The 25313-nt window shown below is 49.2% G+C and overlaps 1 protein-coding gene across 1 annotated transcript in view; it reads left to right on the forward strand.

Moving 5' to 3' along the window:
- LOC128937656 (CUB and sushi domain-containing protein 2-like) overlaps nt 1–25313 on the forward strand; it is a 142554-nt gene that overhangs the window by 47486 nt on the left and 69755 nt on the right. The window contains exons 10-20 of the mRNA XM_054277450.1: nt 1344–1670; nt 2417–2611; nt 6463–6601; nt 6985–7172; nt 8129–8317; nt 9041–9157; nt 12871–13086; nt 15927–16115; nt 20014–20183; nt 22799–22955; nt 23529–23720. Of these exons, the coding sequence (XP_054133425.1) occupies nt 1344–1670; nt 2417–2611; nt 6463–6601; nt 6985–7172; nt 8129–8317; nt 9041–9157; nt 12871–13086; nt 15927–16115; nt 20014–20183; nt 22799–22955; nt 23529–23720 (2079 nt within the window). The remainder of the gene's footprint in view (nt 1–1343; nt 1671–2416; nt 2612–6462; nt 6602–6984; nt 7173–8128; nt 8318–9040; nt 9158–12870; nt 13087–15926; nt 16116–20013; nt 20184–22798; nt 22956–23528; nt 23721–25313) is intronic.

The raw sequence follows: 25313 nt of genomic DNA on the forward strand, positions 1-25313 counted from the left end.
TGGAGAGCTTGAAGGGTTTTTCATGCATGTTGTGCCCCTCAGCTTCATTTTAAACATGGTTTTAATTATTTCCGTGGCTTTTTGGGAACCAGCAGAAATCAGGGGTTTATTTGTGGTGGGAAGAGCTTCCCCTCCACCAGAGCTGCAGATTCCTCTGGTTTGTCCCAAACCTCAGCATTTGGGAATGTTCTTGGGCTGTTCCACCTCTCCCAGTGCTCAGCCAGGTGTGAACAACTTCCCAAGGGCACAGACAGAGCAAATTAACTCCCAGCTCCTTCTCCAAGCACTCCATTTGTCCCACAAATACTCCCTGGTGTGCACGGAAGGAGTTTGATGAATGCAGAGGGGGGAAAAACGAGCTCAGCAGATGGAAAGGGCAGATTTTATTGTGAGCAAACCCCCGAGGAGCCTGCAGCACCCTGGGGATGGATGTGTCACCTGTGGGTGACAGAGCTGAGCCAGGGACAGCAGCAGCGGAGGCTGGAGCAGTGCCCAGAGTGGCTGAGCTGGTTCCTTGCTCCCAAGTTCTGTGGGATTGTGCTGGGATGTGGCCACAGCAAAAAAAAAAAAATAATGTTGAGGCAAAATCTGGCTGGTTCCATGCTGGTTTTATTTTGCACCAGCTCAAGTCACCCACTGGATTTTTGGGAGTTTTCCTGAGAGAATTCACCAGGAAAATGCCAAATCCCACCTAAGAGGCATTTTCTTCCTGCTGTTAAATAGAACTGGAAGGGACTGGAAAATGGCAAATCCACCTAAAATCCTGAATAAAATATTCCGATTTAGTGGTGACCCAAAGATTTAGATTCAGTGGTGACCAGAAGATTGGGATTCGGTGGTGACCCAAATATTTTAATTTAGTTGTGACCAAAATATTTGGATTTAGTGATGACCAAGAGATTCTGATTCAGTGGTGACCAAAATATTTGAATTTAGTAGTGACCAAAAGATTCTGATTTACTGATGACCAAAAGGTTCTGATTTAGTGGTGACCAAAAGATTTGGATTCAGTGATGACCAAAAGATTCTGATTTACTGATAACCAAAATATTCTGATTCAGTGGTGACCAAATGCTTCCCTGCTGCTCCTGTGAGGGAGGGAAATAAAGAACAAATGGAAGGGAACTAATGGAAGATCCAGGGTGGTGTTTTCCCCTCCTGGTTTTTGATGCACATGAAATGCTGATATTTCTGTGATGACAGAATTTCTGTCAGTGGGCTCTGGCAGCCTGAAATCACATTTTCCCTCCTGAGGCAGCCTCAGAGCAGGAACTGTGAATATCCCAGTGAGGAGGCTGAGGGCAGGGCCAGCTGTGGGGACTGATGCCACTTTCCCTTTGCAGTTTCCTGCTTTTTCAACTTCACCAGCCCGTCGGGGACCGTGCTGTCGCCCAACTACTCCGAGGAGTACGGGAGCAGCCTGCACTGCGTGTGGCTGATCATCGCCAACCCCGAGAGCCGCATCCACCTGGCCTTCAACGACTTCGACGTGGAGCCCCAGTTTGATTTCCTGGCTGTCAAGGACGGTGCCACGGCCGAGTCCCCCGTGCTGGGCACCTTCTCAGGGAGCCACATCCCCTCCTCGCTGACCAGCAGTGGCCACGTGGCCAGGCTGGAGTTCCAGACTGACCACTCCATGGAGAAGAGAGGGTTCAACATCACCTTCACCAGTGAGTGTGTGTTGGGTTTGTGTGGTGGGGAGGGATGGTGCATATTATATATATATATATATATGTATATATGTGTATACATATATATGTATATATGTGTGTGTATATATATATATATGTGTGTGTGTATATATGTGTGTGTATATGTAAATATGTATATGTATATATGTATATGTATATATAATATATACATATACATATCATATATACATATATGAAATTTCTATATTATATATATTATATATATAGAAAGATATTGTATAATATATATATTATATAGAATCATAAAGTTAGCCATCTTGTCAGAAGGCTAACTTTATGATTATATATTATATATTAATTGTACTTTCATTACTTATGGTTATATTATTTTATGATTATATATTGTATAATTACTTTATGATTATGTCTTATATATTAATAATTACTTTATGATCCTATATTATATAATATATAATCTTATCTTTCATATTAATTAATATATAATAGTTATTGCTTGATTATTATATATTATATATCTTATATTTTTATTATTTAGATTATATCTTATATTAATTTTTTATTAAATATTCTATATTTATTATTATTATCTGGGCATCTCCTCCTCCTCCTGGCACTGGGAAGGGGAAAAATTCAATTTTTCTCAATTTGAGGGTGCAACACCCTCATTTTGGGGACAGGGTCGGGGGGACAGTACAAAAAGTTGCTGATTCTCCTGTTTTCTGTTTCTCTCCTGCTGCTGGCAGCGTTCCGGCACAACGAGTGCCCAGACCCCGGCGTGCCGGTGAACGGGAAGCGCTTTGGGGACAGCCTGCAGCTGGGCAGCTCCGTGTCCTTCCTGTGTGACGAGGGCTTCATCCGCACCCACGGTGCCGAGAGCGTCACCTGCGTGCTGCAGGAGGGCAGCGTGGTGTGGGACAACGCCGTGCTGCGCTGCGAAGGTAAGCCCCAGCGCCTGCCTGCTGCCCATGGGGTAGTTTGGGGTGGTTTGGGGTGGTTTGGGGTGGTTTGGGGTGGTAAAGATCCCATCTCAGCTCTTCCCGTGGGTGTTGTTAGGAAAATTCATCCACAAACACCAGAGGTTTGTGGCCAAAAAGGAGACACAGGAGTCCTGGAACTTTATTCCAATCAAGGCAGAGGCCATGGGGCATTCCACTCAAAGTTTTGGAGGACGCAGCCTCCTTTTTATCCCAATTTCCCAGCTGCATTTCCCTTCTCTCTTTCCCCATTTCTGAGGTACTTGAGAAGTTCAGACTTCCCAGAACACCTGATCCCAGAGATTTCCCTCTAATGTACAACCCTCCCTTCTAATTTCTAATTCTTCCAGAATTTAGGGGTTTTTCCCCATTTCTGAGGTACTTGAGGTACGCCTGATACCAAAGATTCCCCTCTAATATACGACTCTTGCTTTTGATATTTAATTCTTAGGGGATTTAGGAGTTTTTCCCCATTTCTGAGGTACTTGAGAGGTTCAGACTTCCCAGAACACCTGATCCCAAAGATTTCCCTCTAATGTACAAACCTCCCTTTGAATTCTTAATTCTTATGGAATTTAACGGTTTTTCCCATTAATTTTTCTGCGCTGTGATGGTCAGCCCTAGCTTCTGCCTGCTGCCCATGGGGTGGTTTGGGGTGCTGAAGAACCCATCTCAGCTCTTCCCATGGGTGTTGTTAGGAAAATCCATCCACAACTATAGAGGTTTATGGCCAAAAAGGAGACAGAGGAGTCCTGAAACTTTATTCCAATCAAGGCAGAGGCCATGGGGCATTCCCTTGGGATCTCTCCAATTTTTAAAGGATGCAGCCTCCTTTTTATCCCAGTTTCCCAGCTGCATTTCCCTTCTCTCTTTCCCCATTTCTGAGGTACTTGAGAGGTTCAGACTTCCCAAAGATTCCCCTCTAATGTACAACCCTCCCTTTTAATTTTAATTCTTAGGGAATTTAGGGTTTTTCCCCATTTCTGAGGTACTTGAGAAATTCAGACTTCCCAGAACACCTGATCCCAAAGATTCCCCTCTAATGTACAACCCTCCCTTTTAATTTTTAATTCTTATGGAATTTAGGGGGTTTTCCCCATTTCCTCCTCCTCCTCTCCTCCTCTTCTCCTCTCCAGGTGAACATTCCTTCAGGGAAAGATATTTCTGGGGGGAATTTTGCAGCCTTTTGGGGTCCAGAATCAAGGTTCTGCCTGTCGGGTCTCACTCTCACATTCCACAGTGTCCAGCCAACACCTTCCAGAATTTTCCACCCCTCTGGAAGGAGGAGTTTGCTGGGGAGGAAGTTTCAGTTCAAATATTCCTGAGCTCTGTTTATTTTCCAATTTTTTTGGTGTGGAATGAATGCTGGGGAATATTTTTTATTGTGGTTTTTTGATGATTTGATGATCAGTTCTTGTTACAGCAGGTATTTTTCTAATAACAATAATAATAATAATAAAAGGTTCTGGTTTGGTGATGCCTCAAAGCTTCCCTGCTGCTCCTGTCAGGGAGGGAATGAAACAAAAAGGAATGGAAGATCCAGGGTGATGTTTTCCCATCCTGGTGTTTGATCCATGTAAAATATCTGATATTTGTGTCATGACGGAAGTTCTCTCAATGGGCTCTGGCAGCTGAGAGACAAAAATTCTGCATTTCCATCTCCTGGCCACAACAGCCAACCCTGCCAAGGGGGGAGCTGGGCTGAATTAAAGGCTTTAATTCAGATTTCAAAGCTTTTTTAAGACTTTCAAGCCTCTGCTCTGGAAAAAAGAAGTGAAGAAGGAGCTCATTAGGACTGAAAATCTTCCTGTGCCCTGTGTTCTCAGGGAAGTGATGCTCTGCTCTGGTATTTGCAGCAATTTGAATAACAAGTGCTGAACTCTTGAGAAGCAGCTCTGGAATATTGAGAAATAATTGGAGTAATTGGCCCTGCCTTGCCTGAGCAGCAGGAATTGCACAGTCCTGGCCATTGTCTTTGGGATTGAAGGAAGGAATCAATTGTTTTCAACAGCTTTTATAGAATAAAAAGCTGGACATTTTTGTATTCTTAAATAATTTTGCTCCTGTCAAAATGTAGGTTTAATTCAGGCCTCCTGTTCCTTTCAAAGCACAAGCCTTGAAATTTACATTTTTTTAAGTGTGGAAGGGAAACATTCATTAAATAATACACTTCTAATCAACTTTTATATGTGATAACCTTCTGCCTTCTCCTCCTGATCACTCTGGTGAGTTCTTTGACTCACCCTTCAGTCTGGACCTTTTAATTACCCTTTTTAAGCAAGGAGAAAAGCTCAGAGATCTAAAATCCTGAAAAATAAATTAATGGGAATGAAGGAGACAGAGAAAAGGGTGGAAATTCTGACAGGAGACCAAGCACAGCTTTGGGGCAGAAAGGAAAAATAATTGCTTTGGAGCCAGCTGAGATCAAGTGACTTTGATCTGTCACCCTTGAGAGCAGCAGGGGAGATTTGGGGATGGGATTGGCACATTTTGAGGTGGTACAAGGGCATGGGGTCATGCACATTGGCATTGGGACTGGAACATTTTGGGGTGGCAGAGGGGCATGGTGACATTGGGGCTGGCACATTTTGGCATGGCACAAGGACACAGTGGCATTGGGATTGGCACATTTTGGGATGGCACAGTGACATGGTGACATTGGGGTTGGCACATTTTGGGGTGGCACTGTGACATTGAGATTGTCATATTTTGGGGTGGCACAGGGGCATGGTGACATTGGGGCTGGCACATTTTGGGGTGGCACAGGGACACGGTGACATTGGGATTGGCACATTTTGGGGTGGCACAGGGACATTGGGATTGGCACATTTTGGGGTGGCACAGTGACACTGGAGCTGGCACATTTTGGGGTGGCACAGTGACATGGTGACATTGGGGCTGGCACATTTTGGGGTGGCTCAGGGACATTGGGATTGGCACATTTTGGGGTGGCACAGTGACACTGGAGCTGGCACATTTTGGGGTGGCACAGTGACATGGTGACATTGGGGCTGGCACATTTTGGGGTGGCTCAGGGACATTGGGATTGGCACATTTTGGGGTGGCACAGGGGCACGGTGACATTGGGATTGGCACATTTTGGGCTGGCACATTTTGGGGTGGCACGGTGACATTGGGGCTGGCACATTTTGGGGTGGCACAAGGACACGGTGACATTGGGGCTGGCACAGGGGCACGGTGACATTGGGGCTGGCCCTGGGTGACTCCTTAGAGGACAAACCTGACAGTTTATGTGATTTTTGTCCCTCTGGTCTCTCAGACCTTGTGTCTTTTTCCCAGAAAATGCCAAGAAGTTCCTGCAGCTCCTGCTGGTGGCACTGGGGACCACGGGGTGGATTTAATGCCCTGCTCTGGTGACATCCCTGGTGGCAGCAAAGCCATGACTCAAATAGCAGGGCTGGGAGGGATTTTTCTGCCACCTGAAATGCCAAGTGACCTTGAAGTTCCCTCTGCTTTTATATCCAATCATTATTTTACACCCTGAGCAGGGCCCAAGGTCAGCCCTGCTGGCTCCCAGGGGGGCCCTGTCTGCACTTGGAGCTGAAACTGCAATTTCTGAGCAGTAAATGTTGGTTTTCCATCTGGCTCTGGTGATTTTTAACTCGTGGTGGGGACAGAAATGCAGGGACGGGGTTTCAAAAGTGGGGACATCTCATGGGGCTACAGCTCTGTGACATTTTTCACCCCAATTTTAAAGAGGTGGCACTCAGGGATTTGGTTTAGAGGTGGATGAGCCTGAAGGTCTTTTCCAGCCTGGATAATTGTGTGGATTTGTGTCCTTTTTGTGTCCCCAGCACCCTGTGGGGGCCACCTGACGTCACCCAGTGGCACCATCCTGTCCCCAGGCTGGCCTGGCTTCTACAAGGACTCGCTGAGCTGTGCCTGGGTCATCGAGGCCCAGCCTGGCTACCCCATCAAGATCACCTTTGACAGGTGCTCACCACCTTGGGCAGCCCCAAATTCCCTGGTTCTTAACCCAAATTCCCTGCTCTGCCCCCAAATTCTCTGGTTCTGCCCTCAAATTCCCTGCTCTGCCCCCACATTCTCTGGTTCTGCCCTCAAATTCCCTGCTCTGCCCCCAGATTCCCTGGTTCTGCCCCAAATTCTCCAAATTCCCTGGCTCTGCTCCCAGATTCCCTGGTTCTGCCCCCAAATTCCCTGCTCTGACCCCGAATTCCCTGCATTTTTGTGTGAGGTGCCCCCAGTGAGACACTCAGGCAGAAGAAAGGACCCAGCCCTGTCCCCATGGTGGTTCCAGGAGGGAATGAGCAGAAGGGAGCAGTGCTGGGGTTTCATTTTCCTCCTGTCCCTCCCAGGTTCAAGACAGAGGTGAATTACGACACCCTGGAGGTGAGGGATGGCCGCTCCTACTCCTCTCCCCTGATTGGGGTCTATGATGGCACCCAGGTGCCCCAGTTCCTGATCAGCACCAGCAACCACCTCTACCTCCTGTTCACCACGGACAAGAGCCACTCTGACATCGGCTTCCAGATCAGATATGAAAGTAAGGACCCCTTGTTCATGGGATTCCCTGCAATTCCCAGCAATTCCCTGCAATTCCCAATCTTCAGCAGCACCACGGCCTCCTCAGGGCACCCTGGGTTTTGTTTCCCCTGTGCCAGGCAGCTCACAGGTGTTGCCAGTGGAGGAGCAGTTTCTGCTTTTCCTGGCATCCCTGACTGGTTTGGCCTCTCCTCCCTTGGGGAAATTCCCTCTCTCCATCCCCTCATTTCAGGGATTTCCCTCTCTCCATCCCCTTACTTTGAGGATTTCCCTCTCTCCATTTCTTCCTCTCACTTTGAGGATTTCCTTCTCTTTATTTTCTCACTTTGGTGGTTTTCCTCTCTCCATTTCCTTCCCTCCCTTAGGGCAATTCTCTCTCTCCATCCTCTCACTTTTGGGATTTCCCTCTTCCCCATTTCCTCCTCTCACTTGAAGGATTTCCCTCTCTTTATCCTCTCACTTTTGGAATTTTTCTCTTTCCATTTCCTCCCCTCCTTTGAGGCAATTCCCTCTCTCCATCACCTCATTTCAAGGATTTCCCTCTCTCCATCCCCTCAGTTCAGAGATTTTCCTCTCTCCATTTCCTCATCTCACTTTGAGGATTTTCCTCTCTCCATCCCCTCATTTCAGGGATTTCCCTCTCTCCATCCTCTTACTTTGAGGATTTCCCTCTCTCCCTTTCCTTCTCTCACTTTGAAGATTTCCCCCTCTCCATCCCCTCATTTCAGTGATTTTCCTCTCTCCCTTTCCTCCTCTCACTTTGAGGATTTCCCTCTCTCCATCCTCTCATTTCAGGGATTTCCCTCTCTCCCCTCCCTTGAGGAATTCCCTCTCTCCCTTCCACCCTCTGACCTTGGGGACAACCACCAACATTTGGCTCAGTCCCCTGGGTGGGCTGAGCTTCCCCTGAGCCCCTCAGTGCCCACCTGAGTGCTGTGCCCTGTTTTCTGTGCCCAGCTGTGAAGCTGCAGTCTGACCACTGCCTGGACCCTGGCATCCCAGTGAACGGGCAGCGCCACGGCAACGATTTCTACGTGGGAGCCCTGGTGACATTCAGCTGTGACCCTGGCTACACCCTGAGTGACACTGAGGCCCTGGAGTGTGAGCCCAACTTCCAGTGGAGCCGGCCCCTGCCCAGCTGTGAGGGTGAGGAAACTGCTTCAGGATGTTCTTGGGGTTGGGAGGCAGAGCTGAGCTCACAGGGTGGGAACATCCAGAGGTGGAGCCCACAGTGGTTCCAGCTGCTGGAAACCTTCCCATGCAGACCACTGCCAAAGCAGCAGCTGGAGAGCTCCCTGTGGCATTAAATCCATGGGTTTTGTTGGATTTTGGTGGGTCTGTCCATGGATTTTGTTGGATTTTCCTCTTTTGGTTGGATCCCACAGGGATGGTGGTTCCAGCTGCTGGAAACCCTGGAAACCCTTCCCCTGCAGACCAACTGCCAAAGCAGCAGCTGGACAGCTCCCAGTGGTGCTTAATCCATGGGGTTTGGTGGCTCTGTCCATGTATTTTGTTGGATTTTGACCCACAAAACCCAATTTGGGTTGATTGGATTTGGGTTCATCAGTCTCTTTTGGATTTTCCTCTTTTTGTTGGGTCCCACAGGGATGGTGTTTCCACCTGCAGACCCATTGCCAAAGCAGCAGCTGGAGAGCTCCCAGTGGTGTTTAATCCATGGATTTTGTTGGATTTTGATGGGTCTGTCCATGGATTTTGTTGGATTTTGTCATTTGGGTTGATTGGATTTGGGTCGATCATTCTCGTTTGTTGGATTTTCCTGGGTTGGGTTTTGCTTTTACTTTTTCCTCCTAGCTTGTGAAAGAGTCTGGATTATTGAACTCTTTCTCTCCTGTTTTTTTGTGTTTTTAGCTCTCTGTGGGGGCTACATCCGTGGCTCCAGTGGCACCATCCTCTCCCCAGGCTTCCCTGATTTTTATCCCAACAACTTGAACTGCACATGGACCATAGAAACATCCCATGGCAAAGGTGAGGAGAGGACTGAGGCAGTGGGAGAGAAACTTTTCCCTGTGAGATCCACGAGTTCCTCTCAGAAATGATGATTCCATTGTCCCTGGACAAAATCCAGAGGGTTTTGACGTCACCTCTTTAACCTTTTAAAGGGAAAATTCTTATCAAGCAGAGCTTTGTGTTATCTCCTGTTCCAGACCTTTGTGGCCTGATCCTAAAAGTCAGGATGTGGATGCAGAGATCCTGACACCATTCCCTGTCCCAGAGAGGGATCTTCCCCTCCTGAGGGATTTCTGGAGGTGCTCAGCTCCTCCTCTCACAGTTTTTTTGGTAATATCTCCCACATGGCCACCACACGAGTCCTGGAATTGCCCCAACTGCTCCAACAATTATTTTCTTGTGACACTTTATGGACTCCCAGGCTGTGCAAGTGGAGTTTAAAAGCAGTTTAATTTTAAAGGTATTTAAATGCCTAAAGAGAGACCATTATTTTTAATCTCATTGCTTCAAAGTGATTTCTTTTCTCCTTTTATTTGTTTTGCTGTTTCTTCTGCAGAGAATGGGGAGAGAAAAAAAAAAAGCCCAACCTCGTGTTTGCAGAGATGTTTTGTGCCACAGTAAATTGCAGACCAGAGCAAAGGTTTAATTGGTCACAAATCCTTAAAAATGAGTTTATAATTAGCCCTTTTTGCTACAGTTCCTCGACCCTTCAGTGCTGGAGGAGCCTTGTGCCCTCTGCTTGGAGTTTTTACTTTAAAAAACTTGGAATTTGGGCATGTTCTCCAGGATAACTGAATTGTTCTTGTGCTGATTCTAGAGGGGTGATGTTATTTGTGTTCCTTAAGCTGGGTTTGCTAAAACTGAGGGTTTAAATTTGCTGTCAGAGGAGAATAAAGTCATTTTGCATTCCCCACATCCCAGTTTTCGGGTCAGATCTATTTCTGTTTTGTGCTTCTGGTAGAAATAGCAAACAATTTGGAAACTCTTGGAAGTTTCCTGCTTTTGTGGAGTTTTGCGGACTAAAAAATGTTCTCCACAGAATGGATATAAAGAATGAATTATCAAGGTCAGTCCTAAGCTTTGGATATAAAAATCCTTTTGGGACAATAAAGGGCAGTGAGGGATAAATTGTGGGATGATCCCACAATTCCTTCATTCCTAATCCCATGGGAAAGGTTCCTTGTTGGTTTCCAGCCTCTCTGACCTTCACTTCTTGGAAGGGAAGAGCTGCATGTGAGCAGCAAAGCTCCAGGAAAAACTTGGAGAGGGCCAGGGATAAATAAATGGAATATTCAGCTGGAATTGGATGCTGTGGGGTTGGATATTGGATCTCCAGAGCTTTCCCTGATCTCCAGAAATTAATAGAGAATGGGCAGCAAGGAGGAGAATCTTCCTCTGGGCTTTTTTTGCAGGTTTCCTGCTGTTTCTTTGGGATGCTGTGTTTTGGGAATGGTGGCATGCAGAGCCAGGGAATTCTTGGGAATTATTTGGGTTATTGGTTTAATTATTATTTTATAATTCTAATTATTTGGGAATTGTTGGGTTAAATGAAATAACCTGGTCAAACCAAGCAGGGATCTCTCCCAAATTCCATCCTGGGGTTTCCTGGAGGATTCTGAGCAGGATCAATCCCAATCCCACACGAGCAGAGGCTCGGGAGCCTGCCCTGAGCTGGGAGATCAGCATGGAAAAATCCATCTAAATGCAAAAAGGCTTTTTATTGCTTGGCATCTCCCTGCCTTGTTAAATCGGTGTGACAATGCTGTGACAGAGTTCCTGAGCTCAGATCCTGCCTGGCTCCTGCTCTCACTGCTGGTTTTTGTTGATTTTTTTCTTTTTTGTATTATTTTATTTCCAAGCTGGAATTATTTTCCAGAGAATGAGTGTTTCTAATGGTGTTTGAATTCCAGCATGAAAAATCACCTCGCTGGAGGCTCCTGCAGGAGCCTGAAGTGCTTCCCATTGTGTGTCGGGAGGTGTGAAGGGGACTTTAAGTAATCCATTACTCCTCTCTGGCTCATTTACAAATGCAGCAAGGTCACAGCCTTCTCCCCAAATGTTTCAAATCGTTCAAATTGAATTTGGGAGGAAGAGGCAAAATAGTTTTGCTGTGTTTGGCTGGCATTTCCGTGGCTGGAGCTGCTGTGGGGTTTATTTTGGGCAAGAAAAGGTGAATAAAAGTAGGGTATAGGGGAAGGTGTCCCCTCCCATGGGACAGCCCTCCCACATTTCCTTATTTGGGCTTTAGCCCCACCCACCTTCCATTATTTGGATTTTAGCCCCTCCCATATTCCCTTATTTGGGGTTAGCCCATCCCACATCCCCTTATTTGGGTTTTAGTCCTGCCCTCATTTCCTTATTTGGGTTTAGCCCCTCCCACATGTCCTTATTTGGGTTTAGCCCCGCCCACATTCCCTTATATGGATTTTAGCCATGCCCACATGTCCTTATTTGGTTTTAGCCCCTCCCACATCCCCTTATTTGGTTTTACTCCTGACCACATTTCCTTATTTGGGTTTAGCCCTGCCCACATTTCCTTATTTGGGTTTGGCCCTGCCCACATTCCCTATTTGGGTTTTAGCCCCACCCACATTTCCATATTTGGGTTTAACCCTGCCCACATGTCCTTATTTGGGTTTAGCCCTGCCCACAGTTCCATATTTGGGTTTAGCCCCACCCACACTCCCTTATTTGGTTTTACTCCCGCCCACATTTCCTTATTTGGGTTTAGCCCTGCCCACATTCCCTTATTTGGGTTTAGCCCTGCCCACATGTCCTTATTTGGGTTTAGCCCTGCCCACATTTCCATATTTGGGTTTAGCCCCACCCACACTCCCTTATTTGGGTTTGGCCCTGCCCACATTCCCTTTTTGGGTTTTAGCCCTGCCCACATGCCCTTTTTGGGTTTAGACCCTCCCACATTTCCTTATTTGGGTTTTGGCCCTGCCCACATTCCTTTATTTGGGTTTTAGCCCTGCCCACTTTCCCTTATTTGGGTTTAGCCCTGCCCACCTTCCCTTATTTGGGTTTAGCCCTGCCCACATTCCCTTATTTGTGTTTTAGCCCTGCCCACATTCCCTATTTGGGTTTTAGCCCCACCCACGTTTCCTTATTTGGGTTTACCCCGCCCAAATTTCCTTATTTCGGTTTAGACCCACCCACATTCCCTTATTTGGGTTTTGCCCCTCCCACATTTCCTTATTTGGATTTAGCCACGCCCACACACAGGAGAATGGAATAAAACCATTTTTAAGGTCATTTCCCACCCAAATTGTTCCATGATTCTCTGATTCAGCCCATCATGGGAAGGTCCTTGCAGCTGCACCTCTGACACACTTCTGGGAAAGCCTCCCTGACCTTCAAGCTGGGATTCAGTCCTGGTTTTCCAGGCAGGAATTCCTTCTGTAGCACTCTCATTTTTGAGCCCTCCCAACTCCAACCTCGCTGCTCTCCGTTTAAAAGTCATTTTTAGAATAAAGGCTCCCCTGGGCTGCTCCCTCAGCTGCTGCTCTGTCCCTGGAGCAAGTTTGTGTCACCCTGACAAGGGCACAGGAATCCAACATTTCCAGAGCCTGGCCCTGCTCCCACACCCCAGATTTAGGGTTTTTATTGATTTCACTTCCACCAGACCCAAATCCACAATTCCAGTGTGATTTTTCCCCCTGCCCTCGGTGGGGAGCTGGGGTTGGGCACTGGGATGACTCCACCTGTGGTTTCCCCTCTCTCTGCAGGCGTGTTCTTCACCTTCCACACGTTCCACCTGGAGAACGGGCACGATTACCTGCTGATCACGGAGAACTCCAGCTTTGCCCAGCCCCTGCAGCAGCTGACGGGCTCGCGGCTGCCGGCGCCGCTCAGCGCGGGGCTCTTCGGCAACTTCTCGGCCCAGATCCGCCTCATCTCTGACTTCTCCATGTCCTACGAGGGCTTCAACATCACCTTCTCAGGTGACAGCAGTAGCCCGAGCCTTCCTTCTGTGCCTCCCTTCCTTCTGTGCCTCCCTTCTTTCTGTCCCTTCCTTCTTTTCCTTATTTTCTTTCCCTCCCTCCTGCCTTCTCCTATTTTCCTCCCTTTCCTTTTCTCCCTTTTCTTTTCCTCTCTTTCCTTTTCTCCCTTTTTTTTGTCCTCCCTTTCCTTTTCTCCCTTTCCTTTTCTCCCTTTTCTTTTCCTCTCTTTCCTTTTCTCCCTTTTTTTTGTCCTCCCTTTCCTTTTCTCCCTTTCCTTTTCTCCCTTTTCTTTTCCTCTCTTTCCTTTTCTCCCTTTTTTTTGTCCTCCCTTTCCTTTTCTCCCTTTCCTTTTCTCCCTTTTCTTTTCCTCTCTTTCCTTTTCTCCCTTTTTTTTGTCCTCCCTTTCCTTTTCTCCCTTTCCTTTTCTCCCTTCCCCTTCCCTTTTTGCTTCCTTTCCTTTCCTTTTCCCTTTCCTTTCCTTTCCTTTCCTTTCCTTTCCTTTCCTTTCCTTTCCTTTCCTTTCCTTTCCTTTCCTTTCCTTTCCTTTCCTTTCCTTTCCTTTCCTTTCCTTTCCTTTCCTTTCCTTTCCTTTCCCCCTTCCCTTCTTTTCTCCCTTTCTGTCCCTTTCCCCTCTTTCCCCTATTTTTTCCTTGCTGTAGTACCAGATGGGAGCTTCCTCCTGCTGCACCCAGCAGGGCTCTGATCCAGATTTTCCTGACTCCAGGACTCAGGAGGAGGCTGAGGGAAACAATTCCTGCCCAGAGAAGTTCCAGCAATCCCTTGCTGAGCTGTGCTTGCTCAACCCTCACGGTGATGGTGCCTTTGTGCCTTTGAGTGGGTGTGCTGATCCAAAATGCAGATTTTTCAAAGGAAATCCAAATTTTTCAAAGGAAATCCTGATTTTTCAGCAGCTGTCTGTCAGGAGGAGCGTGAGGACTTGGAGAGGGACCAAAGGAGGGACGTGTGGCACTGCAGGGCAGCTCATGGCACTGGGGCAGCCTCTGCTTGAAGGGCACGAGGTGTTTGACTGTGTCCTCTGGGCTGGAGTCCTCCAAGTGACTCCCAAGTGCTGCCATTCCAGGGAATGTCAATCTTTGCTGCCTGAGTGCCCCAGAAGCAATTCCCTACCACAACCAGTGAAGGGCAGGAGCTTTATTGCTGTTCTTCCCTCTGTCCCCGTGTCCTTCCCAGTCCTGAGCTGCCACTCCAGCACCCAGGGAAAGAGAGAAATTCCCATTTTTCCTGTGGAGCTTGGTCTGGCACCCTCCCTGACGGGCAGAGCTGTTGCCATAGATGCAGCTGAAACCTGGTTCCCAGTGCCTTTGTTCCTGGCCTCTGAAGTCAGGGATTTGCATGTGGAAACCAGTCAGAAAATTTCCAATTAACTCCCATTTTGATGAGGGGAAAATGGCTTTTTGCCTTTCAAAAGCTCGCCTCTAATTATAACTCTCATTTTCAGTGTATTTCAAGGTTTCTTTCCTATCTTGAAAAGCAAAACCAGGAGTCAGTTCTATTTTTAGCTCCCTTTACATATATATATGTTAACATACAGGCTTTGGACTTGGAGATGTTGCCAAAAACACCTTCAAAAGAGTTTTCCTTCAGGCTGCTTTGGGGTCAGAGATTTGAGTTTGGCTGTTGGCCAGAATCCTACGTGACCTTTCTTGGAGCAGCAGCTTCAGCGTCCTCCTGCCTTCCCTGAGCAGGATCATCCATTTCCAGGATTAGAAAAGGAGAGGCAGCAGAAATCCCACCCGGATCAATCCATCCTCTCTGGGCTGCAGCACAGGGACAGTGACAAATCCCCATCCCTGTCACTGTGACAGGGACTGGGACCTGTTGCCTTCGGAGGTGGTTGGGATGCAGGGGCTGGGAGGGAGTTGTAGGTGGAGGGAGAAATAGAAATCCTCATGGGTTCACTGAAACTGGATCAAAGCTCAGAGATCCCTTGGATCCTTGTGGCATTTAGAGGGAGGACAGAATCCCTGAGCTGTAGGCTGGGGGTGAAATCCAGGTGGATTTTCATGGTTTGGAATCCTCATGGATTCGCTGCAGCTGGATCAAGGCTCAGAGCTCCTTTAGATGCTCATGTCCTCTCCAGGGAGGTCTGAACCCCTGAGTTTTAGGTTGAGGTGAAATCCAGGTGGATATTCATAGTTTAGAATCCTCATGGATTCACTGCAGCTGGATCAAGGCTCAGAGCTCCTTTAGATCCTCATGTCCGCTCCAGGGAGGACAGAACCCAAGTTGTAGGTTGGAGTGAAATCCAGGTGGGTTTTCATGGTTTGGAATCTTCATGGATTCACTGCAGCTGGATCAAAGCTCCCTTGGATCCTTGTGTTCTCTCCAGGGAAGGCAGACCCCTGAGTTTTAGGCTGGGGTGAAATCCACCTGGGTTTACATGACCCAAACAGGATTCCATCCTCATTTTTCCATCCTCCCTGGAAAATGCAGCTGGATCAAAACTCAGAGCTCCCTTGGATTCTTGTGTCCTCTCCAGGGAGTACAGAACCCCTGAGTTTTAGGTTGGGGTGGCATCTGGATGGATTTTCATGGCCCAAACAGGATTCCATCCTCATTTTTCCATCCTCCCTGCAAAATGCAGCTGGATCAAGGCTCAGAGCCTCCCTTGGATCCTCATGTCATTTACAGGAAGAACAGAATCCTTGAGCTGTGGATTGGGGTGAAATCCAGGTGGGTTTTCATGGCCCAAACGGGATTCCATCCTCATGGGTTCACTGCAGCTGGATTAAGGCTCAGAGCTCCCTTGGACCCTCATCTCCTCTCCGTGGAGGACAGAACCCATCTCCCATCCCACAACCCCCGTTTTCCCCCTCCAGAATACGACCTGGAGCCGTGTGACGAGCCCGAGGTGCCGGCCTACAGCATCAGGAAGGGGCTGCAGTTCGGGGTGGGGGACGTGCTGAGCTTCTCGTGCTTCCCCGGGTACCGGCTGGAGGGCGCGGCGCGCATCACCTGCCTGGGCGGGCGACGGCGAGTGTGGAGTGCGCCTCTGCCAAGGTGTGTTGGTAGGTGGTCATGTGCTTTCATTTTGCTTGGCTGGCCCCGCTGTGCTGCACTCCTGAGGTGGGCAGGGATGGACGGGAGCGGCCCTGGGGTGGGTGACAACCCCCAGGATGGATGGGAGCAGCCCTGGGGTGGGTGATGTCCCTGGGGTGGGTGATACCTCCTGGGGATGGATGGGTGACATTCCCCAGGATGGTTGGGAGTACCTCTAGGATGGGTGACATCCTCCAGGGTGGATGGGTTGCGTTCTTGGGATGGGTTGGTGACATGCCCTGGGATGGATGGGAGACATTCCTGGGATGGGTGACATTCCTGGGATGGGGGGGTAATATCCCCTGGGATGGATGGGAACACCCCTGGGATGGGTGGCATCCTCCAAAATGGATGAGAGCACCTCTAGGATGGGTGACATCCCCTGGGATGGATGGGTGACATTCCTGAGATGAGTGACATCTCTGGGATGGATGGGAGCAGCCCTGGGATGGGTGACATCCCCTGGAATGGAGAGGTGACATCCCCTGGGATGGCTGGGAGCACCCCTAGGATGGTTGGGAGCATCCCTGGGATGGATGGGAGCTGGGATGGGTGACATTCCCTGGGATGGAGGAGTGGCATCCCCCAGAGTAGATGGGAGCACCCCTGGGATTGGTGACATATTCCAAGATGGATGGGTGACATCCCCTGGATAAGTGACATCCCCCAGGGTGGATGGCAGCACCTCTGGGATGGGTGACACCCCCCAGGATGGATGGGAGCACCCCTGGGGTGTGTGACATTCCCTGGGATGGATGGGTGACATCCTTTGGGATGGAGAGGTGACATCCCCTGGGATGTATGGGTGACATCCCCCAGAGTGGGACCATCCAGAGCAGGGTTGGGGGATGATGCTCCAGGCCGTGGGAAAAAGGATGTCACACTTATTTTTTGGTGTAGAATTTCAATAGAAAATCATTCCCAGCTCTGCTCACCCTGAGCCTGTGGGATTCCTCGAGATCAGTCAGGGCAGGGCTCTCACCTGGTGGCCAGACCTGCTCAGGAGATTGTCCTAAGCTGTGGGTTAGGGTTAGGTGACCCTTGAGGGAGAATTTCAGCAGCAAATCTCCCCAGCAGAGCCAGCTGTGCTGAATTTCCAGCTCTGGGGCCTCATTCTGCTGGGACAGGCAGGAGTAACAATCAGGCTGCAGATAAAGCTCATCAGGGGAATGAAAATCAAAATAAAAAATCATTTCCAGAGCTTTGAACTGGAGCCTCAGACAGCAGCACTGAGTGGACAACCCTGGCTGCTGCTCCTGGCTCAGAATTAACAGCTTGGCTTGATCAGAGCAGGGCAAACTCAGGGCTGATGGCCCAGAGCTCCGTGGCAGGGTGACAGCTCTGTCACAATGTCCCCAGTGCTGCTCAGATCTGCCTGGATAGGGATGGAAAAGGCAGACTGACTCATTAAGATCACAGGAGGTTTAATTGCTTTTCCAGACACTCTGCATTCAGCTCCTATCTTGGAGATGGTCTGGGGAGGGCTCGGAGTGGTTTTTGTTCCTTTGTCCAAGCCCTGTGGCCAGGACAGCTCCCTGAGATGTCCCCAGCATTGTCCCTGGGGAATCTGTGCCAAAATCCAGCTTTTCATCCCTGGCAAGAGCAGAGGACAAAGAGTCTCCTCCAGAGAGCCTCCTGTGGGTGCCTCTGCTGCTTAACCCTTCCCTGGAGGAGCAGCAGAGCCAGGAGCTGTTCTGGGATGGTTCCCTCATCTCCAGGAGCTGTTCTGGGATGGTTCCCTCACATGGGATGGTTCCTCCAGCTCCAGGAGCTTCCCTGGGATGGTTCCCTCACCTGGGATGGTTCCTTCAGCTCCAGGAGCTGCTCTGAGATGGTTCTCTCACTTGAGATGGTTCCCTCACCTGGGATGGTTCCCTCATCATCCAGGAGCTGCCCTGCGATGGTTTCTTCAGCTCCAGGAGCTCACCTGGGATGGTTCCCTCACCTGGGATGGTTCCCTCATCTTCAGGAGCTGCCCTGGGATGGTTCCTTCACCTGGGATGGTTTCCTCAGCTCCAGGAGCTGTTCTGGGATGGTTCCCTCACATGGGATGGTTCCTCCAGCTCCAGGAGCTTCCCTGGGATGGTTCCCTCACCTGGGATGGTTCCTTCAGCTCCAGGAGCTGCTCTGAGATGGTTCTCTCACTTGAGATGGTTCCCTCACCTGGGATGGTTCCCTCATCATCCAGGAGCTGCCCTGCGATGGTTTCTTCAGCTCCAGGAGCTCACCTGGGATGGTTCCCTCACCTGGGATGGTTCCCTCATCTTCAGGAGCTGCCCTGGGATGGTTCCTTCACCTGGGATGGTTTCCTCAGCTCCAGGAGCTGTTCTGGGATGGTTCCCTCACCTGGGATGGTTCCCTCATCATCCAGGAGCTGCTCTGAGATGCGTCCCTCCCCTGGGATGGTTCCCTCAGCTCCAGGAGCTATGAGGACTCAGGGACATGAGATTGATCCCAAAAACTGCTCTAGGGGATGACTGTCCCCAGGCCTGCGTGCAGAGCCCCAGAGGAGCAGGCAGCCAGTGTTTGACAGCAGAAAATCCTGCAGGGTAAACAGGCTGGGAAAACAGTGAGTCACGGCTGGCTCGTGTGGGAGCTCGGCAGGAGGAACAGAAAATCCTCAGCGTGGGGTTGTTCTGAGCAGATCTACACAAATTCATACAGATTCGTACGGATTTATATCCATTTCCCACAGATTTTCTGCAGATCCATGCAGATGTCACAGAGATTCACACAGATTTATATTTGCACAGATTACTCACAGATCTCGCCCGGATTCCCACAGACTTCTCACGGATCCACATAAATTTCACAGAGCTTCACACACATTTACACAGATCCCCTACAGATTCACCCAGATTCCTCCAGATTTCCCACAGATCCACACAGATTTCACAGAGATTCACACACATTTACATTTACACAGATTCCCCACAGATCCCCCACAGATTCCCCCAAATTCCCCCCAAATTCCCAAAGATCCACACAGATTTCACAGAGCTTCACACAGATTTACGTTTATACAGATTCACCCAAATTCCTACAGATTCTCCACAGATTCACACAGATCCCCCAACTTCCCACAGATTTCTCACAGATCCACTCACATTTCACAGAGATTCACAGAGATTTAAATTTACACAGATTCCTCCCCAAATTCCCCCCAGATTTACATTTACACAGATTCTGAAAGAGGAGAGAAGCCTGGCTAGGAAAATTTGATGGGAAAGGCGACAGTGTGCAGGTTGTAGTGACCAACAACAGGTTGTAGTGAATAACAACAGGTCATAGCGAGTAACAAGAGGTTGTAGTAAATGCCAGCAGGTTGTAGTGAGTAACAAGAGGTTGTAGTAAATGCCAACAGGTTGTAGTGAATACCAACAGGTTGTAGTGGGTAACAAGAGGTTATAGTGAATACTAACAGATTGTAGCGAATAAAAACAGGTTGTAGTGAGTAACAGGAGGTTGTAGTGAATAACAACAGGTTGTAGGGAATACCAGCATGTTGTAGTGAATACCAGCAGGTTGTAGTGAGTAACAAGAGGTTGTAGTGAATATCAGCAGGTTGTAGTGAGTTACAAGAGGTTGTAGTGAATACCAACAGGTTCTGGTGAGTAACAAGAGGTTGTACTGAATACCAACAGGTTGTAGTGAATACTAACAGGTTGTAGTGAACACCAGCAGGTTGTAGAGATATGGTTGTGGTAAATAACAACAGGTTGTAGTGAATACCAACAGGGAAAAGCCCTCTCCTTGCTGCTGCAGGAGGGGCTGAGCGGCTGTGGCCTTCAGAGGCGCCTCCTGCATGTGTGCTGTGGCCAGCAGACGCGTGGGGTCACTGAAATGTGCCTTTGTGTCTCGCTGCAGCTGAGTGTGGCTCCTCGGTGACGGGCACCCAGGGTGTGCTGCTGTCGCCCAACTACCCCCTGAACTACAACAACAACCACGAGTGCATCTACTCCATCCAGAGCCAGCCTGGCAAGGGCATCCAGCTGAAAGCCAGGACCTTCGAGCTGGAGGCAGGAGATGTCCTCAAGGTAATTCTGGCTCGGGCAGTGGAGAGCAACACCTCTAAATGCTCTAAAATTCTGGTGGGATTAGGTGACCTCTTTGTCATCCCAGTGCCATGGAGGGATTGCCATGGCAGATTTCTCCCAGACCAGCTAAACCTCCGCTCTCACCTCTGGAACTGCACAGGGAAAGCTCCTCCTCCATCAGAAAGGCTCTAAAATTTTGGTGGGATTAGGTGGGAATGATCTCTGTGTCATCCCAGTGCCATGGAGTGATTGCCATGGCAGTTTGCAAGGTCAGATTTCTCCTAGACCAGCTAAACTTCAGCTCTCACCTGTGGAATTGCACAGGGAAAACTCCTCATCCACCAGAAAGGCTCTAAAATTCTCATGGGATTAGGTGGGAGTGACCTGTGTCATCCCAATGCCATGGACTGATTCCATGGCAGTTTGGAAGCTCAGATTTCCCCCAGACCAGCTAAACCTCAGCTCTCACCTGTGGAATTGCGCAGTAAAAACTCCTCATCCATCAGAAAGGCTCTAAAATTTTGGTGGGATTTGGTGGAAGCGACCTCTGTGTCATGCCAGTGATTCCCATGGCAGTTTGGAATGCCAGGTTTCCCCCAGACCAGCTAAACCTCAGCTCTCACCTCTGGAATTGCACAGGGAAAACTCCTCATCCACCAGAAAGGTTCTAAAATTTTGGTGGGATTAGGTGGAAGCGACCTCTGTGTCATCCCAGTGATTCCCATGGCAGTTTGGAAGCCCAAATTTCCCCTATACCAGCTAAAATTCAGCTCTCACCTCTGGAATTGCACAAGAAAAACTCCTCCTCCATCAGAATAGTTAGGGTTTCAGCATTATTTCAGTGCTTTGAAGAATCAAGGCTGGTTTGTCCCCAAAAAAGGGGCTGATTGAAATGCAGAACTCCAGACTCTTCTGAGATTATTCAAGCTCCAGGACTCTGTGGAGAAGGAGACAAATCCAGGCTGAGTTTTTTTTTATATTAACCAAAGGAATGGTTTTGAAGGAGGCATTAATATTGCAAGGATGTGCTGAGCCATCTTCCCAAGAATCCTCTGTCCTCATTGAAGTGTCACACTCCAGGAGAGGCGTAATCCACGTTTCCAGCTCACAAATGACTGGAAAGGGAGAAAGATTTCCTGTTAATGCAAGGAATGTACTCCTTGTCAGAGGAATTACATTTTCTCAGCAGGTTTGTCATCAGCTGCTCATCTGAGGAAAGTTCCTATCGATCTCCACTGGTGAGGAGCTGCTCTTGGTCCTCACAAAAGGAAGAAAAAACCCCCATTTGTGTTTTTCTTAAATCAAGGCTCATCTCTGAGTCAGTCTGGGGGAAAAATGTGGATTTTTTAGCAGCTGCTCCTTGGGAAAGAGAGTTGAGGAGATGCAGCCCAGTGTGCAGAGTAAATTAGGGCTGAGGAGGAGGGTGCAGATCCTCCAGGGTGGAAATGCTGCTCCTCAGGTGGGCAGCACTGTGGAGTTCCATCAAATCAGACTTTTAGTTTGATATCCCTGGATCTCAGCTCACATTGCCTGAAGGATTTGTCCCTGTTTGCACTTGTGGATCCAGGAACCACTCCTGGATCACCTGTAGGACAAATCCTGGAGGGTTGGAGTTGCTTTTCCAGCCTGAAGCTGGAATTCAGAGTGGGTTGGTTCTTTCCTTCCCTTTTCCCTCCAATACTCAGGATCAGCTCAGTGCCAGGAGCAAATTCCTTAATTTGAGGTGACCCCAAATGAGGGCATTTATCAGGAGCTGCTGGTTCTTCCCAAAAAAAAACCCCAAAGGACAAACCCAGGGTGTTGCTGTGAGCAGATCAGGGACTAGGTGGGATGAATTCCTCATCATTTCTCTATTCTGGAGCTCAGTGAAACTGCAGAGAAATCCTGGAATGGTTTGGGTGGGACGGGACCTTAAGGAGATCCTGGAATGGTTTGGGTGGGAAGGGACCTTAAGGAAATCCTGGAATGGTTTGGGTGGGACGGGACCTTAAGGAAATCCTGGAATGGTTTGGGTGGGAAGGGACCTTAAGGAGATCCTGGAATGGTTTGGGTGGGACGGGACCTTAAGGAAATCCTGGAATGGTTTGGGTGGGAAGGGACCTTAAGGAGATCCTGGAATGGTTTGTGTGGGAAGGGACCTTAAGGAGATCCTGGAATGGTTTGGGTGGGAAGGGACCTTAAGGAGATCCTGGAATGGTTTGTGTGGGAAGGGACCTTAAGGAGATCCTGGAATGGTTTGGGTGGGAAGGGACCTTAAGGAAATCCTGGAATGGTTTGGGTGGGAAGGGACCTTAAGGAAATCCTGGAATTGTTTGGGTGGGAAGGGACCTTAAGGAAATCCTGGAATGGTTTGGGTGGGAAGGGACCTTAAGGAAATCCTGGAATTGTTTGGGTGGGAAGGGACCTTAAGGAAATCCTGGAATGGTTTGGGTGGGAAGGGACCTTAAGGATCATCCACGGGCAGGGACACCTTCCACTGTCCCAGGTTGTTCCAAGCCCCATCCAGCCTGGCCTTGGAGACTTCCAGGGATCCAGGAGCAGCCAGAGCCCCTCTGGGCAGTGATGGTTTGATCCCAGGAATGGCTTTTCCAGGCTGGATTTGTTGTCCCTCCTAGGTCTACGATGGCACCAACAGCTCTGCCCGGCTGCTGGGCACCTTCAGCCGCTCGGAGCTGCTGGGCACCAGCATCAACAGCACCTCCAGCTCCATGTGGCTGGAGTTCATCACTGACCCTGCCAACACCAGCAAGGGCTTCGAGCTGCAGTTCTCCAGTGAGTTCCAATCCCACAGGTCAAGGTGTATTTTTGTGGTTTTGTGTTGCACATGAGCAAAGAGTCCTTTCTGGGGTGATCTTGTACCCAAAGTGGAGTTGGAGTGTGGGAGAGCACAGCATCCCAGGATTATTGAGGGTGGGAAAGCCCTCCAAGCCCACCCAGTCCAAGCTGTGCCTGATCCCCAGCTTGTCACTGAGTGCCACATGCAGCTGTTCCTTGGACACCTCCAGGGATGGGCACTCCAAACCTCCCTGGGCAGCCCCTTCCAACCCTTTCCATGCAGAAATTCCTGCTGGTGTCCAACCTGACCTCCCCTGGCACGGGTCAAGGCTGTTTCCTCTTCCCCTGTCCCTGTTCCCTGGGATCTGATCAAACTATTCCTGTCAAGCCTGTAGCGATCCCGAAATCCAGATCAAAACTCCAACATTAATTAAAACCCTTCTGATTTCCGAATGGCCCCTTTGCTCCCCAACAAATCATTGTAAGAAGAAAACCCCACCGTGGCTTTGTGTGAGACCCTCCTGGCTGTGAAATCCCTGCTGCCAACAGCTGCCCTTGCTCCCTGTGCAGGTTTTGAGCTCATCAAGTGCGAGGACCCCGGCGTGCCCCAGTTTGGGTACAAGGTGCACGACGAGGGACACTTTGCTGGCAGCTCAGTGTCCTTCAGCTGTGACCCTGGCTACACCCTGAGAGGCACCAGGGTGCTGGTGTGCCTGACTGGGGAGAGGAGAGCCTGGGACCGGCCCCTGCCGACCTGTGTGGGTGAGACACCTTCTCCTCCTTCTCCTTCTCCTTCTTCTCCTTATTCTCCTCCTCATTCTCCTCCTTATTCTCCTCCTCCTTCTCCTCCTCCTTCTCTTTCTTTTCCTCCTTTTTCTCCTCCTCCTCCTCCTCCTCCTTCTCTTCTCCTCCTCCTTCTCCTTCTCCTCCTTCTCCTCCTTCTCCTCTTTCTCCTCCTTCTCCTCTTTCTCCTCCTTCTCCTCCTCCTCCTCCTCCTCCTCCTTCCCCTTCTCCTTCCTCCTTCTCCAGGAGAGATTTCCTGGCATCCCACACCCTGAACATCCTTGGTCCCTGCTTTGCTGATCCACTGACATGAACTCTGCTGTTAATTGCATCTGCACTAATTGAGTTGTGTGTGGTGAGGGTCCTCGAGATGGAGACACCTCCTGCTCCTCCAGCACTCTCCAGACCGAGATTTGGATCACACACCCTGAACACCCTTGGTCCCACACCCTACCCTACAAAAAATGGTCCTACCCTGACCATTTTTTTGTCCTAGCTTTGCTGATCCATTGACATTAACTCTGCTATTAATTACTCCCATCTACGCTAATTAAGTTGTGGTGAGGATCCTCTGTGAGGCATCTCAAGGTGGAGACACCTCCTGCTCCTCCAAAACCTCCAGGAAATTCTTTCCTTGTGGATTCCATGAAATTATTTCCTTGTGGATTCCATGCCCTGACCACGCTTTGCTGATCCATTGACATTAACTCTGCTGTTAATTGCATCTGCACTAATTAAGTTGTCTGTGGTGAGGGTCCTTGAGATGGAAAAACTTCCTGGAAGTGATTTCCTTGGATCCCACTCCCTGGCCACCTTCTGTCCCTGCTTTGCTCATCCATGTGACATTAACTCTCCTGTTAATTGCATCTGCACTAATTAAGTTGCGGTGAGGCTCCTCTGTGAGGCATCTCAAGATGGAGACACCTCCTGCACCTCCAGGAAATTGGATTCCCCACCCTGACCACCCTTTGCTGATCCATGGACATTAACTCTGCTGTTAATTGCCCATCTCCACTAATTAACGTGGTGAGGCTCCTGTATGAGACAGAGAGCACCTGAAGCAGCTCTAACATGAAACCCTCTGCCCTAAACCCACATTTGACAAGGGATTTTTGCTTCCTTGTGCTGTTCCAGCCTTGTCCTTTCACTCTGGACATGTTGAAGTGAGTGCCACCTCCTGATAGTGACACCAACGTGTGTCCTGTGTGACAGCTCAGAGCCAGTTTTATTTCAGAGCTGCCTGACACCTGATCCCGTCCCCAGACATTTCAATTCCCTTTGCAGAGTTCCCTTTTCACCTGCAGCTCTTCCAAATTCCGCTTTGGGGTTCTGTGTGTTAAATGAATGGGGCTGATTGCTGATTCCCGTCCTGCCATGCCCAGGACATGGGGGAGTTGTTGGACACCGAGTCCCCTGGGAGATCTGCACACCCAGGGATGTGCTCAGCCCCTGGCACTCCGTGTTCCCTCTCCCAGGAGGCAGGGCCAGTCCTTGGCTGGGATTTCAGCCTCATTTATTGATGTAAAAAGATAAATCTCCGCCATTTGTGCGTTTTCTTAACCTTCAGCCTGT

Source organism: Melozone crissalis, unplaced genomic scaffold, assembly GCF_028551555.1.
Source record: "Melozone crissalis strain CALT ecotype California unplaced genomic scaffold, PUWL_Pcris_2 ptg000020l_1, whole genome shotgun sequence".
Classification (NCBI taxonomy): Eukaryota; Metazoa; Chordata; class Aves; order Passeriformes; family Passerellidae; genus Melozone; species Melozone crissalis.